The 15626-nt window shown below is 48.5% G+C and overlaps 1 protein-coding gene across 4 annotated transcripts; it reads left to right on the top strand.

Annotated features, from left to right (window-relative positions):
- Positions 1-7709: 7709 nt before the first annotated feature.
- On the top strand, positions 7710-11609 carry C1GALT1C1 (C1GALT1 specific chaperone 1). 4 transcript variants are annotated; one of them, XM_039912421.1, is made up of 3 exons: positions 7747-7853; positions 8942-9081; positions 10198-11609. In XM_039912421.1, exon 3 carries the CDS (start codon positions 10203-10205, stop codon positions 11157-11159), a length of 957 nt encoding a protein of 318 aa, XP_039768355.1. In that variant the 5' UTR covers positions 7747-7853; positions 8942-9081; positions 10198-10202; the 3' UTR covers positions 11160-11609. The 4 variants fall into 4 exon arrangements, with proteins under 4 accessions (XP_001510317.1, XP_039768355.1, XP_039768354.1 ...); XM_039912420.1 differs by having other exon boundaries at positions 8791-9081; XM_001510267.4 differs by lacking the exon at positions 8942-9081 and having other exon boundaries at positions 7710-7853.
- The last annotated feature ends 4017 nt before the right edge of the window (positions 11610-15626 follow it).

Raw genomic sequence — 15626 nt, 5'->3', positions numbered from 1 at the left:
GAGACTTGCTCAAGGGCACACAGCAGGGCAGTGGCAGAGCTGAAATGAGCAGCGGGATTCCTTCACTCCAGTCCCATCTCTTCCCGGGATTGCCTCATTTCCAAGACTCGGGGTATTCTAGCCCGATCCCCGGGACTGCTAGCCCCTGTCCGGCCCCTGTCCCTTCCAGTCCCGGGGGTTGGGAGATGCTAGCAGACACTGTACCCTTGACCGATCCCCAGTCCATTCCTCCATCCCCACAACTCCAACTTCCCATCAGAACTCTTTATCCGTCGTTCCCGGATTAATCAGTCAGTCTTAATCTATCGATAGCACTTACTGAGCACTTACTGTGTGAGGAGAGCACTAACCTAAGCATTGGGATAGTGTAAATTGCGATAGAAGACATGATCCCCACCCTCAAGGATCTAGCAGTTTAGTAGTGGGAGTTGGGAGGGAGACAGAACATTTACAGAGAAGAGAATCTTCAGGGGTGGGGTTCTTCCTGACTGAAGAACCACCTAGAATAGTCCCCAAAGTGGATAAACCCAGAGGGGAATCCCAAACACAAGCCAGCAACCATGGGCAGCGAAGGGCACGGCTCCTACCAAGGAAACAGCCTGACAGGTCTCAGTGGGGTCACTTTGGCAGAGAATGGGTCGCGTGGACTTCACAGTGTGCTTAACCCCAGCTCTGCCCGCTGCTGGCTTACCTCGGGCCCCAGAGGCAATGCAACGGGCATGGAAGAGAGTGGCACTGCCCTAGATGCCAGATGCCAGCCCTATAATCTATTCATCTGGGCTGTTTCTCAGCCCGCAAGTCGTGGGACAGAGGCTTGTCCATCCTTTCCGATGGGAGGCTCCATCTTCTTTCTATCTTCAGGCAGTTCAGTCCCCCGGGTGCTGCCCAAGTGAGGTTGCCAGACCTTTATAAGAGCTATTTTACTGCTCTGATTTTCCACCCGCACATCTCTTGCCCGAGAGAGGCGTCCCTGAAAATATATCAGAGTGACAGCCAGAATCTGTACTTACATCACTCATTTTGACAAGGCTATCCAAAAGTCCTGACCAAGCTCCTAAAGGAAAACTATTTGTTAGAACATCAGCTGAAGCAGTAAATTGCCAGTAATTAAGACTCTGCTCATTATAGGCTCCAGCAGTTTCAGAAGCAGTTGAAACTGAGGCTTGACTGTTCAAGCAGAAGAGGGAAAAGATCAATTTTATCCTCACCTTTGTCATCCCAATGACACAAACCTCCTGTGTTTTTTCCCCCAGTCAGTCAAAGACGGTTGCATAAGAAGATCCAGCTCCGGGAATATCTCTGTCAGCACTCCTCCTCCTCATCATCCTCCTCCTCCTCACTAGACTATAAGCCCCTTAGGGGTGGAGTTCATTTCTCCTACTTTTATTATACTTCTCCAAATACTCACTCTAGTGCTCTGTCCACAGAAAGCATCCAATAAATACCTTGATCAATCAGGGGTATTTATTGAGGACTTTGTGCAGGGCACTGTACCAGGCGCTTGAGAAAATACATTATAATGATATAATATAGTTCACAGGTGCATTACCTGATCGTCTCCCTTTAATTAACCAACCAACCAAGAAAATAAAAGATCAACTTCCGTTTCACCTTGTCTAGCGGTGCTGATGACCGCAAACTGCATGAGGCAGAATCCCTTTCACTCTTCTAGATCGCAAAATCACCATGGGCAGGGAACATAATAATAATAATGTTGGTATTTGTTAAGCGCTTACTATGTGCCGAGCACTGTTCTAAGCCCTGGGGTAGACATAGGGGAATCAGGTTGTCCCACGTGGGGCTCACAGTCTTAATCCCCATTTTACAGATGAGGGAACTGAGGCACGGAGAAGTTAAGTGACTTGCCCACAGTCACACAGCCGACAAGTGGCAGAGCTGGGATTCGAACTCATGAGCCCTGACTCCAAAGCCCGTGCTCTTTCCACTGAGCCACGCTGCCTCTGTCTGCTAATTCTGCTGTACTCTCCCAAGTGCTTATTACAGTGCTCTTCACAGAACAGGCACTCACTAAATACCGATTGATAAAATACTACGGACTCGTTCTTTTTATTAGGTTCAAGGCAAGTGAGTTATCCTGGAAAAACAATCCACTCTGCATGGGACTATTTGACGATAATAATTATGGCATCCGTGAAGTGCTTTCCAGGTGCCAGCCACTGTACAAAGTGTTTTTTCAACTTCTACATGTCTCAGGACATTTAAAATCTTTACATTTAACTATTTCCCTTAGAGAAAGGCAGAAAGACAAGGTGGAAATGAAAAGTGCCTCAGTGGAAAGAGCCCAGGCTGGGTAGTCAGAGGTCATGGGTTCGAAACCCTGCTCTGCCACATGTCAGCTGGGTGACTGTGGGCAAGTCACTTAACTTCTCTGTGCCTCAGTTACCTCATCTGTAAAATGGGGATGGAGACTGTGAGCCTCACGTGGGACAACCTGATTACCCTGTATCCCCCCAAGCACTTTTAGAACAGTGCTCTGCACATAGTAAGCGCTTAACAAATACCAACATTATTATTATTATTACCCAGCCAGTTGTCAGCTATGTGACCTTGGGCAAGTCAGTTAACGTCTCTGTGCCTCACTTCCCTCATCTGTAAAATGGGGATGAAGACGTGAGCCTCACGTGGGACAACCTGATTACCCTGTATCTACCCCAGCGCTTAAAACAGTGCTTTGCAAATAGTAAGCTCTTAACAAATACCAACATTATTATTATTCTCTGTGCCCCAGTTACCTCATCTGTAAAATGGGGATTAAGACTGTGAGCCCCACGTGGGCCAACCTGATCCCCTTGTATCCTCCCCAGCGCTTCAAACAGTGCACTAGACATAGTAAACACCTAACAAATGCTATTATTAGTACTATTAGTATTATTATTACCTTGCTCTTTGAATGAAAGCGGGTCCTGCCTGTGGCTGACTTGAGGTTCATACTTGCAGCCAGGAGCAATAAGAGCATTGGCCACAGGGTGCCAGACTTTCTCTTCCTATACCCGTCCTCGCCTCCTTGTTTTTCTTGGCCCTTCTTCGGTCGAGTCTTGTGAATGCGTGCACCACGGGCGAAGTCGCATTACCAAAGCTGTGGAGGCAATTTCCGCGAAAATCATCAATAATAATAATAATAATGTTGGTATTTGCTAAGCGCTTACTATGTTTAGAGCACTGTTCTAAGCGCTGGGGTAGACACAGGGGAATGAGGTTGTCCCACGTGAGGCTCACAGTCTTCATCCCCATTTTACAGATGAGGTCACTGAGGCACAGAGAAGTTAAGCGACTTGCCCAAAGTCACACAGCTGACAGGTGGTAGAGCCGCGATTAGAACCCATGACCTGATATCTAAGCCCGGGGTCTTTCCACTGGGCTCTACCCCAGCACTTAGTGCCTGGAACATAGTACAGTTTCAACAAGTACCATTAAAAAAGAAAAAAAAATCCTGACATTTGGAACTTCCAGCTTTACTCACTTGTGAGGAAATGATGTGATTTGGGTAGTCAGGTAAAACTGGGATTAGTGTGCTGTGTTCTTAACATGGAAAAGTTTGTACACTCTGGGCCTTTCATTCCACAGTTTTACAAATCAGCTCCAGATTGGGTGGGCGGCGGCATAACCTAACAGAAAGAGCAGAGGCCTGAGAGTCAGAGGACCTGGGTTCTAATCCCAGCCCTTCCAGTGTCTGCTATGTGACCTTGAGTAAGCCCTTAACTTCTCCGTGGCTCAGTTACCTCATCTGTAAAATGGGAATTAAGACTGCGAGCACCACGGGGGATACTGACTGTGTCCAACCTCTACCTACCCTAGACCTTAGTACAGTGTCTGACGTATAGTAAGTGCTTAACAAACATCATGAGAAGCAGTTTGGCTCAGTGGAAAGAGCCCGGGCTTGGGAGTCAGAGGTCTTGGGAGTCAGAGGTCACGGGTTTGAATCCCCGCTCTGCCACTTGTCAGCTGGGTGACTGTGGGCAAGTCACAACTTCTCTGTGCCTCAGTGACCTCATCTGTAAAATGGGGATTAAGACTGTGAGCCTCACGTGGGACAACCTGATTACCCTGTATCTACCCCAGCGCTTAGAACAGTGCTCTGCATGTAGTAAGCACTTAATAAATACCAACATTATTATTATTATCAGTTTAAAAAAAAAGGCAAGGAGGCTGGCACTTGTTAATAACTGTAGTTCTCATTAGGCACTTACTACATGCCTAGCACTGCACTAAGCACTGGTGTAGATTATAACATATGCATATCAGACACAGTTCCTTGTCCCACAGAGGGCTCAAGGTCGAAGGTGACAGCTCAAATGACTTCCTCCTGTTTCTCTTCTTCCTCCCAACCATCCTGTAAAAGTGACTGCCCTAATTTGGAGTTTATCCCAACCTCTTGACCCCCTCAAATATGCAGAAATGAGCAGAAAATACGTCACTGAGAACAGGCTCTGTTTAGTGAAATGTCTGGTTGAACCAGGATTTCCACCGGATTACTCTGATCCTGTTCAGCCTCAGCAGGTAAGTGAGCCAAGCGGTTACCTCAGGATGGAACATGGCAACAGGCTTCTGACTCTCCCAAGATGGCCAACGCACACAGCCCGGGTAGGAAACAGGCCCGCGTCGCCAACGGCCCCAAGGACGGCTCCACTGACAGACCTACGGTCGGCCCCAGATGGGCAGTCTTGGTTGTCTAGGTGAGCAGCCCTTTATTGGGCAGGGATTGTCAATATCTGTTGCCGAATTGTACACTCCAAGCGCTTAGATTGAATAATAATAATAATGTTGGTATTTGTTAAGCACTTACTATGTGCAGAGCACCATTCGAAGCGCTGGGGAAGATACAGGATCATCAGGTTGTCCCACGTGAGGCTCACAGTCTTCATCCCCATTTTACAGATGAGGGAACTGAAGCCCAGAGAAGTGAAGTGACTTGCCCACAGTCATCCAGCTGCCAAGTGCCAGAGCCAGAATTCGCACCCATGCCCTCTGACTCCCAAGGCCGGGCTCTTTCCGCTGAGCCAAACTGCTTCTCTAGCTACAGGGAGCAGAGTTGGGCTTCAGGTGTGTGACTTCTCCCAAGACCACAGTCGTTCTCGGGGGCTTCACGCAGCGTCTCCAGCCGGCGGCGTCCCCTGGCTTCGGCGCGATCCCCGGCCGTGCCCGGGACCACGGGCAGCACGGACGCTTCCGTGGCACCCAGGGGATCAGGCTGGATCAGGTCACCAGTGGCTGCAGCTCTTCCCTGCTCCTTCCATCTTCCCCTTCCTGAGGCCCTGGGCTGCCACCACCACCTCGCTGTCAAATACATGCTTTCTCAGCGCTGCGGCGTGAACTCCACCACCCGGCCCTCCCCTTCCCAAACCTCACCTCGGGGGTGGGTCGCTGAGCAGAAAGTCACAGGGTGGTCGGGGGAGGAGGCAATAGGGACTACGGTACACCAGATACTTTTTTTAAAAAAACCTTCATCACTGGGTGTCATGGGTTCGAATTCCGGCTCTGCCACTTGTCAGCTGGATGACTGTAGGCAAGTCACTTCACCTCTCTGGGCCTCAGTGACTTCATCTGTAAAATGGGGATGAAGACTGTGAGTCTCACGTGGGACAACCTGATTACCCTGTATCTCCCCCAGCACTTAGAACAGTGCTCTGCACATAGTAAGCGCTTAACAAATACCAACATTATTATTATTAAAAAGGATGGGGGGAAAACAAATTTGTTCCTCACCTCAGGGTGGCTAAAACCCTGGCATGACAGCAGTATGTCCCAGTCGAAAGAGCTTGGGACATGGGTTCTAATCCCAGCCCTGCCACTTGCCTCCTGCTTTGTGACCTTTGGCAAGACCCTGAACTTCTCTGTGGCTCAGTCATCTCATCTGTAAAATGAGGATTAATAATTATGATGGTATTTGTTAAGTGCTTATTATGTGCCAAGCACTGTTCTGAGCACTGGGGTAGATACAAGATAATCAGGTTGTCCCATGAGGGGCTCACAGTCTTCAACCCCATTTTTGCAGATGAGGTCACTGAGGCCCAGAGAAGTTAAGTGGCTTGCCCAAGGTCACACAATAGTCATGTGGCGGAGTCCAGATTAGAACTCATGACCTCTGACTCCCAAGCCTGGGCTCTGGCCACTAGGCTAGAGACTGTGAGTGCTGTGTGGGACAACCTCATTATCTTGTATCTACCCCAGTGCTTAGAACCTAGTAAGCGTTTAACAAATATCGTCATTATTATTACGCTTGGCACAGAATAAATACTTAAGAAATGCCACAATTATTATTATTATTGTGGGTGTGACTGAAAAGACTCATGAGTGACTGACAAAGCCGCCGCCCCGCCACCACCTCTCCAAGCATCCCATCCATTCCCTTGCACACGCTTTGATTCAGGGGCTCTGCATTTAATATTAATAATAATAATTGTGGTATTTGTAAAACTCTTGCTATGTGCCAAGCACTGTTCTAAGCGCTGGGGTAGATCCAGGGCAATGAGGTTGTCCCACGTGGGACTCACAGTTTTAACCCCCATTTTCCAGATGAGGTCACTGAGGCTCAGAGAGGTGAAGTGGCTGGCCCACAGTCATACAGTAGACAAGTGGCGGAGCCGGAATTAGAACCCATGACCTCTGACTCCCAAGCCTGCGTTCTTGCCACTAAGCCATGCTGCTTCTCTTTATTAATGGGACTCGACTATTAACAAATAATAATAATCGACTATTAACAAATAATAATAATGTCGGTATCCCGACTCTGCCCCTTGTCAGCTGTGAGACTGTGAACAAGTCACTTCACTTCTCTGTGCCTCAGTTCCCTCATCTGTCAAATGGGGATGAAGACTGTGAGCCTCACGTGGGACAACCTCATTCCCCTGAATCTACTCCGGTGCTTAGAACAGTGCTCTGCACGTAGTCAGCGCTTTACAAATACCAACATTTATCTTATTTATTATCTGTTAAGCGCTGACTACGTGCAGAGCACTGTTTTAAGCGCTGGGGGAGATTTACAGGGTAAACAAGTTGTCCCACGTGAGGCTCGCAGTCTTCATCCCCATTTTCCAGATGAGGTCACTGAGGCCCCGAGAAGTTCAGTGACTGGCCCACAGTCACCCAGCTGACCACTGGCAGGGCGGGGATTCGAACCCATGCCCTCTGACTCCCCACTCTGAGCTCTTTCCACTGAGCCACGCTGCCAAGCACTGTTCTAAGCGCTGGGGGGATACAAGGTGAGCAGGTGGTCCCACGAGGGGTTCGCAGCCTTCATCCCCCTTTTCCAGAGGAGATCACAGAGGCCCAGAGAAGTGAAGTGACTTTTTTTTGGGGGTATTTATTAAGCGCTTATTATGTGCAGAGCACTGTTCTATGCGCTGGGGACTCCAGGGTCATCAGGTTGTCCCACGTGAGGCTCACAGTCTTCATCCCCATTTTCCAGAGGAGGGAACTGAGGCGCAGAGAAGTGAAGTGACTTGCCCACCGTCACCCAGCTAAGGGGCGGAGTCGGGGATTCGAACCCATGACCTGTGACTCCCCAGGCCGGGCTCTTGCCACTGAGCCACGCGGGAGGCTCCAATCGCTGTGAGGGGCCTTTCCCGCCCCCGGGGGGAGGGGGGGTGGGTCACGTGGGGGTCACGTGGGGAGGGGGAGCCGTCCGGGCGTCACGTCACGCACGCCACGTCGCGCCCCGCCCCGCCCCCTCCCCCCCGACCAACGAGAGGCGGCGTCCTCCGGCTTCCTAGAGCGGCCCTCCCGGGCCGGGCGGAAGGGAGAGGCGTTCGGCCGGGCCGCCCGGCGAGCCTGCTGGCGGCCGGGCCCCGCACCCTCTGCCCACCGTCTTGCCCGCTCCCCGCCCAGCCCCCACGGTGAGTCCTCAACGGCCGAGCGACGCGCGGGCTGCCCGGGGCCTGGGCTGCCCCCCCACCCCAGGGCAGGACAGCTGGGGGTCTCCCCCGCCACCCCCAGGACAGGCCAGAGCGCAGGGCAGGGCACAAGGCAGAGCACAGGCTGGGGCACAGGGCAGAGCACAAGGAAGGGCACAGGGCTGGGCACAAAGCAGGGCACAGGGCAGAGCACAAGGCAGGGCACAGGGCAGAAGGCAGAGCACAGGCTAGGGCACAGGGCAGAGCACAGGACAGAGCACAAGGCAGGGTACAGGGCAGGGCAGAAGGAAGGGTACAGGGCTGGGCACAAAGCAGGGCACAGGGCAGAGCACAAGGAAGGGCACAGGGCAGAAGGCAGAGCACAGGCTAGGGCACAGGGCAGAGCACAAGGCAGGGCACAGGCTAGGGCACTAGGAAGGGCACAGGGCAGAAGGCAGAGCACAGGCTAGGGCACAGGGCAGAGCACAAGGCAGGGCACAGGCTAGGGCACTAGGAAGGGTACAGGCTAGGGCACAGGACAGAGCACAAGGCAGGGCACAGGACAGAGCACAAGGCAGGGCACAAGGAAGGGTACAGGGCTGGGCACAAAGCAGGGCACAGGGCAGAGCACAAGGTAGAGGGCAGGGTACAGGGCAGGGCACAAGGCAGAGCACAGGCTAGGGCACAGGGCAGAGCACAGGGTACGGCCAGCACAAGGCACGGCCCCCTTCCTCACTCCAGGAGGGAAGGACACCCGAGAGGCATCGTCCATACCCACGGGACACCCTCCCCTCCCAGCAGCCCGGTTACCTTTGCCGGCTCCCACCTCTCGCAGGCCTTCGTCCTACGGACCGGAGAAACTTGCTCGCCCTGAAATTCAACCAAGCTCGGGGTTTAGGAATCAAGAAAATGCACTGAATCCTCACTTTCTCTTCCCTAGAAAGGTTTATATTCCTTTTTTCCCGAGTAGCACATTGGTCGTATCCGTTTGGAAGAATGGAGGGAAAATAATCAAATTTGAGCAGCACTCTTGCCGAAGTCTACTTAGCCATAAACGGAGATTCCATTAAAAGTCGTTGAAAATCCCGCAGGATGATTCCGGGCCGGTACATTCGGTTTCCTTCCCGGAACTGCCTTTTCTCCACGTAATGTTTGTCCAGTCCCAACTGCCACCGCTCAGGCTGAGCGCCCCGCAGCCACCCACACCAGTCCCCTCTGGAAGACGGGAAAGGTTTGTGTAATTTCATCATTTCTTCCAAAAGTTGGTCTTCTGCCGCTGTCCTGGATCGAGGTTTTCCGGGGAAAGGAAGTGGGCTCGAGGTGAAGTGGAAAAGGGGTCGTTCGGGGAGGTCATTCGTGGCTAATAGTCCCATTTTTAATCAGAAAGAGAAATGTGCAGCTCACGGTATTTACCGGGGAAGTGCTTCAAAAAAATCAAAGGCAGTGGCATTATTCAAGCAGCAGTTGTGATATCTTTGAGGAAATAAGTGGAGTTGATTGCTATGCTATTTTTTCTTCAAGCTCTTTTAAAAATAATGGGAAGTTTTATACTTTTTTTCTAACTGAAAGTATAGAATCTTCCATTACTATGCACTTTCCCCAGCTCACCGGTTATTCAACTAACTTGGAGTCTGCATTTCAAACTCTAAAGTAAGAAAACAAACAAAAACCTCTGACGGGTCACCATCCCTTTTTTTTTTTTAAAAAAAAAAAAACAACAAATATCTCTGTATCAGGACAGTTGCATGGCAGTTGGAAAAAATCAGTAAAAAGATAAACCAACAGGGCAAGGTTTTAAGCCACCTTGTTTTCAGGCCAATGAAAGGTGTCGAACATTTTTCCCCTTTGCAATTTAATAAGGTGGGGCCGGGAAATATTAGGTCAAGCCTTTGGAGACAGCTTATTTCTGCCTTGAACTTGCTTACCTGGGTGCCCCCAGATGGCCTAAGAGGCAGCAGTTGCCAGCCTCAGCCCTATGGAGCCAAAGGCTTGGCCTTGGCCCGTGACCCTATTGGTGGGGGCCCAGCCTGCGTAGGGGTGGAGGCGGAGGTGCCTGCCTGCCTCCCTCATCTTTTATCCCCACTATTCTAGGACCTCTGCTGTTGGATTGATTGGGAGATCGATCCCGACGTGGGCCAATTCACAATCAAATTCAATCGTATATATTGAGCGCTTACTGTGTGCAGAGCACTGTACTAAGCTCTTGGGAGAGTACAAGTTACCCTGCCCACAATGAACGTACAGTCTAGAGGGGGAGACGGATATGAATATAGAGATTTGTACCTAAGTGCAGTGGGGCTATACCTATTCCCATCTCTCTCTCTAAACATCTTTCTCCTCTCTATAGGAAAAATGCTTTCGGAAAGCAGTTCGTTTATGAAGGGCCTGGTGCTGGGAAGTCTCTTTTGTGTACTGGTTACTATATTCGGACAGATGAAGAGCGGTCATGGAAATAAATCTCCCCATCACGAGCACCATCACGTTCAAGCCCCGAACAAAGACGTCGTTGCGAAAATTACCAAGGACGAAAGGCTGGAGCTCAGCAGGAGCATTCGCGTGTACTGCATCCTCCTCGTGAAGCCTAAAGATCTGGGCTACTGGGCCGCCGCCAGGGACACCTGGACCAAACACTGTGACAGAGTGGATTTCTTCAGCTCCGAAAAAGTTAAGGTGTTTGAGTCTATCAGTCTCGAAACCAGTGACACGTGGACCATGATGAGGAAAGCTTATAAGTTTGCCTATGACCAGTACAGAGATGAATACAATTGGTTCTTCCTGGCACACCCCACCACATTTGCCGTGATTGAGAATTTGAAATATTTTTTGCTGAGGAAAGACACGGAGCAACCTTTTTACATGGGCCACACGGTAAAATCTGGAGACCTCGAGTACGTGGATGCCAACGGAGGAATCGTCTTGAGTCTGGAGTCGCTGAAGAGACTCAATGGCGTCTTCGAAGACCCGGCTAAGTGCCCGGAACAGGGAGGAATGATTTGGAAGTTACCCGAAGATAAGCAGCTGGCAGTTTGCCTGAAGTATTCCGGGGTATTTGCCGAAAACGCTGAAGATTTTGAAGGGAAAGACGTCTTTAACGCCAAGTCGATTGGGGCGCTCATCAAAGAGGCCATGTCTAATCACCCCCAGCAAGTAGTGGAAGGATGCTGCTCAGACATGGCCATCACCTTTAATGGACTATCTCCTAACAACATGCACGTCATGATGTATGGGGTGTACCGGCTTAGGCCGTACGGACATACTTTCAATGATGCGTTAATTTTCTTACCTCCAAACGGTTCTGACAATGACTGAAAATTCAGAGCATGTTACACTGTGGAGAATATGCAGTCGGTTGTCATTACCTAGAGAACTTAACTGCATGTCCACATAATGGTGTTGGGGGGACGGATTTGGTGGCGTCAATGTATTTTTGCACATTAAAATTTAGCAAAATCTTTTAAAAGGGTTATTTTTTTCTAAAGCTTTTATATAAAAAGTATTGGGTTTCAACCATGTTGGAAAGGAAATGTTTTAAGAGAAGTGTCTGTGTGAGTAAAAAGTTAGATTTCTAAGAGGTATTTCCAGGTATTTCTATAAAATTCTAAACAAATGAACAAGAATCCAGTGTTAAATATATTTTTGCTAGATTTTTGACTGTTGGAATTCTTTTGTGCTAATATCTTTATATCTAAGATATACCAATTAAGTCCAAGTAAAAACCACTGGATGTGAATTTGCTATTAAAGTGCAACTTACAGCTCATGTTTGTTTCTTTATTACTAGTGGTAATTAGGGTGCTGAGGTGTGACAAGTCCAGATCTTTGAGACAAGAGCGCAACCTGGGCCCAGCCCAAAGGATTTGCCATCTCAAACTGTGCAAGGTTAAAACTCATGGATGTGAGAACAAAGGGTAGCAGAAATACATCATCTGGATATGCCACCAATGAAGCTCAGCCAAGAAGGACCAGCTCTCGGGGCACTTACGTGGTCCTGTTGGCAACTGGCTTTCGGCTGCCCGTCGCTCTCACTCAACAACCCTCACCACGGCCACCCAGTCTGGATGGCAACAGCGGGATAGGCGACATCAGCCACATGGCCTTCTGGCCCAGCCGAAATCCTTGGGCCTGGGCAACTGCAGCTGGCAAAGTGAAGGTTTCTATCCTTCCATATCTCTCCCCCGTTTTCTCCCTTCCCTTTCCCCCGCTCCTTAGATATAGAATTGTAGGGCCCGGGGTGCGACCCTTTCATTTAAACGAAAATGTTCACGCCAACATTTGACCCATGTAGGATTTTTGAAAATATTTTAAATGGGATATGCAAGGTGGGCTCTGAAGCAAAATAGCAATGACGTACACCTATGTTAACAAACATTTCACAAGTCTGTAGTTCGCTCTAGAATTTAAGGCCAGCAGCAGTTCTCGTAGAAACAGAAGTATCTCATCTCCAACCAAACTTCATCTGTGACAATTCTCTTCAGTCGCCACCCTGTCATAAACTAGGACAACTGAGGTTCAAAGAAACACACCCACACTCCTCTGCTTTGTTTGCAGGGAATATCCCATTAATCTGCATGTAACTGGGTATAATCTTCTTTTGTCCTGCTTTCTCTTAACCTTTGCTGGAGTATTAAACCTAGCAAAGAAGTCATTTCAGGTTATATGACTTCGGTTGCTACATGCAGATTGATTTAGATTGCCATCAAAGCAGTTCTAGATTGCAGATAAATGCTCAATTTAAAGTAGCATGTTAAAATTTATAATCATTTATTCATCCTGCAGTTTGACTTCTCACTGTAAAAAGATGGATTGCATCATGCTGGAAGTGACCCTATCGATTGGATTAATGCAGCTGATGGCAAACATTTAATTTGCAGAGCAGCACATAGATCTTTCCATGTTTTTTGAACTTTGTGGAGGAGATCATTTTTTCCACGTTAAACCTGTGCAGATTATAGGAAAGCCACGTTTTCCAAACATCTCTTTGGGCACTTTATGACGTGCATAATGCTCCGAGTTAGACATGCAGAAATCATTCATATAAATGTGATTTTTTAAAAAACCATATTTACCAATGGAGGTTCTATTTTAAACTACAGGAAGACCGTGGGTTAGCAGCATATCCTTTGCCCCAAACCACCCGAGGTCTAGGAGCAGAAGGCAAAATCCATTACACCAACTGAGCTCCAATCCGGGGGCCCGGAGCCAAATCCATTTGTCAGAGCAGGCTCAGTAACCCCCTCCTACTGCCAGCCCACTGCTGCATTAGCCAGTAAGGGGTCACAGTAGAGTTGAACAGAGGGAAGGAAAGGACGCTAAAGGCCTGTAAACTGCAGGCTCCACCTGAGCAGGGAATCTGTCCACCAACTCTGTTGTATTGTGCTTTCCCAAGCGCTTACTACAGTGCTTTGCACAAAGTGTTCAGTGCTACTGATTGAAAATCCTGTGGCCTAACAGAAAGAGCAAAGGACGGGGAGTCAGATGTGATTCTACTCCCCACTCCACCATCTGCTTCCTGTGTGACCTTAATTTCTGTGCCTCAGTTCCCTCATCTGTAAAGTTAGGATTGAATATCTGTTCTCCCTCTCACACTGCAAGCCCCATTTTGGACAGAGGTGCGATCGAATCTGATTTATTTACCCCAGCATTTAGCACAGTACTTGGTGGATCATCGATGGTATTTATTGAGCACTTATTCTGTGCAGAGCATTGTACTAAGTGGGAGAGTACCACACGACAGGGTTGGTAGGCATGTCCCCTGCCGACAAGGAGCATACGGTCTAGAGGGAGAGACAGAGTAACATAAACTATATATATTATTTCTCATCTCCATAAAGTACATATTCATCTAACACTTCCTTGGTGACAACCCATTACGGTATATTAGGATTTTAAGACTTGTATTTACATTCCGTGGGTCAGGAACTCTACAGCCTTATCATGACAGTATTTGTTAGTCAAATGATGTTATTTATTGAGCACTTACGGTGTGAACAGCACTGTATTTGGCGCTTGGGAGAATTCAGTACAATATAGTAGTAGCCATGATACCTATCCACAAGAGGTTTACAGATTAGAGGTTACAATAACACACTTTCTCATAATTTTGAAAAAGTAAACGGCAGCTATATCAAAAACTGCCATCACATTCAAGTGAGATGTCACCTGCCAATTATTTTAAGTAACGTAATGATCCTGTTGTCTATCAGCCACATTTATTGAGTACTCACTGCGTACGGAACTGACAAAAATTCTTCCTTTGCTGGCCAATGTGAACTCCCTGATGACAAGGGCCTCATGGAGCCTGGAAAGAATTGCACATGATGGAAAAAAACTAAACACCAGCCTCAACTGCCACAATGGTGTTTTTAAAAACTATCACCACTACAGAGAAATACCTCTACATACACACAGGTCAAATATTTTTTGAGTCAAGACTTATCTGAGTTGAGCTACATAAACTAAGTGGGTCTGGGCCATAACCTAAGCTCAAAACAGAGAGCCGCGAGTGTTCCCAGCTTCGTGGTGAGCAGGGAACGTGTCTATTCTCCCAAGTGCTCAGTACAGTGCTCTGCACACAGTAAGAACCCAAAAAAGACTATTGATTGATCTATCAGGAGAGACTTACTACGCTGAGCAGTGGGGGTATTGAGAGCTTAGAGTTTAGGCCAAAATATTAGGATCCAGAGCCACACTATAAGAAAGTGTGTTGAGCATTACCCAATTTACTTCCCACAACCCGACAGACATCAGTACAAACACCCCAAGGACATAAGTCAATTATCAGAAGAATGGAAAACGTATATAGTAGGGAGTCAATTTTTATCAAATGCATCATCCACCAAAGCACTGACTAAACCTGACATTGTTTCTTCATTTGTTCAGAAGTTATGACAGACTGGGGACTGTCATCACATTTTTCAGGATACCACGACTAAAAAATTTCTAGATGTCTCAGAGAAGATCGTGCACCCTACACACTGTTGAGCACACAAATGGGTTTTGATACAGAAGACTAAGTTCAGCATTATAGAGAGGGGGAAAAATGGTCGATCACTCCTTTAACTCATTTAGAGACTCCTCACAGCAGCAGGGCCAGCTTCAGAGGGTAAGGGAGTCAGGCAGCCGCCTTAGGGCACAAGATTTAGGGGATGTGCACTTCGAGAATCCGAAAACGCCCGACCTCAACCGCTAAGGCCTGGGGCTTGGAAGCGGCACTTGAGTGAAAAGGGACCTGAGAAGGGTCGCAAGTCTTGGTCGGGGGACAATGGTGTCTCCCTTGCACTACCCCAGAAAAAGAATCTGGTCCTGGGGTTTAAATGTTCTCGCATATGGCACTGTGACCCTAGGTCAAACCTAGCGGTCTCCCTAAAGAGAAAGCGACAACTGTTTCCTCACCTCAGGGCGGCTAGACGTCTGACCGGTCCCTCAGAGCAACACATCAGGCCCTCTTTTCCATCCTTCCTACCCCGCTGTGGAAATGGAGTCAAATGCTCTTTTGTAAATCCCCTTTTAAGGCACAGAGCCCTGACCCTTTGGACACGGGGGCAGATTCTCTCGCAAGCAGAGAAGGGTCAGAATGTTACCAAAAGGGGCCACGAGGAGGACCGAGACCTTGCAAGAGTTGCTTATCCAGCAAGTGACTGCGTTTTCCCACCCTGTCCCGCATCTTATACAGATATGCTGAGAAAGAACATTAAACTTCCGGGTAACAAATCTTATTATAAAAGTAAAAACTTACCAAATTCTAACTTTGAGTTTAGGAAAAAGTATTTAAGAAATT

The sequence above is a fragment of the Ornithorhynchus anatinus genome, chromosome 6 (assembly GCF_004115215.2).
Source record: "Ornithorhynchus anatinus isolate Pmale09 chromosome 6, mOrnAna1.pri.v4, whole genome shotgun sequence".
In the NCBI taxonomy this organism is placed as follows: Eukaryota; Metazoa; Chordata; class Mammalia; order Monotremata; family Ornithorhynchidae; genus Ornithorhynchus; species Ornithorhynchus anatinus.
The sequence above is the reverse complement of the archived record's forward strand: the minus strand, read 5'-3'. Positions and strand labels throughout refer to the sequence as shown.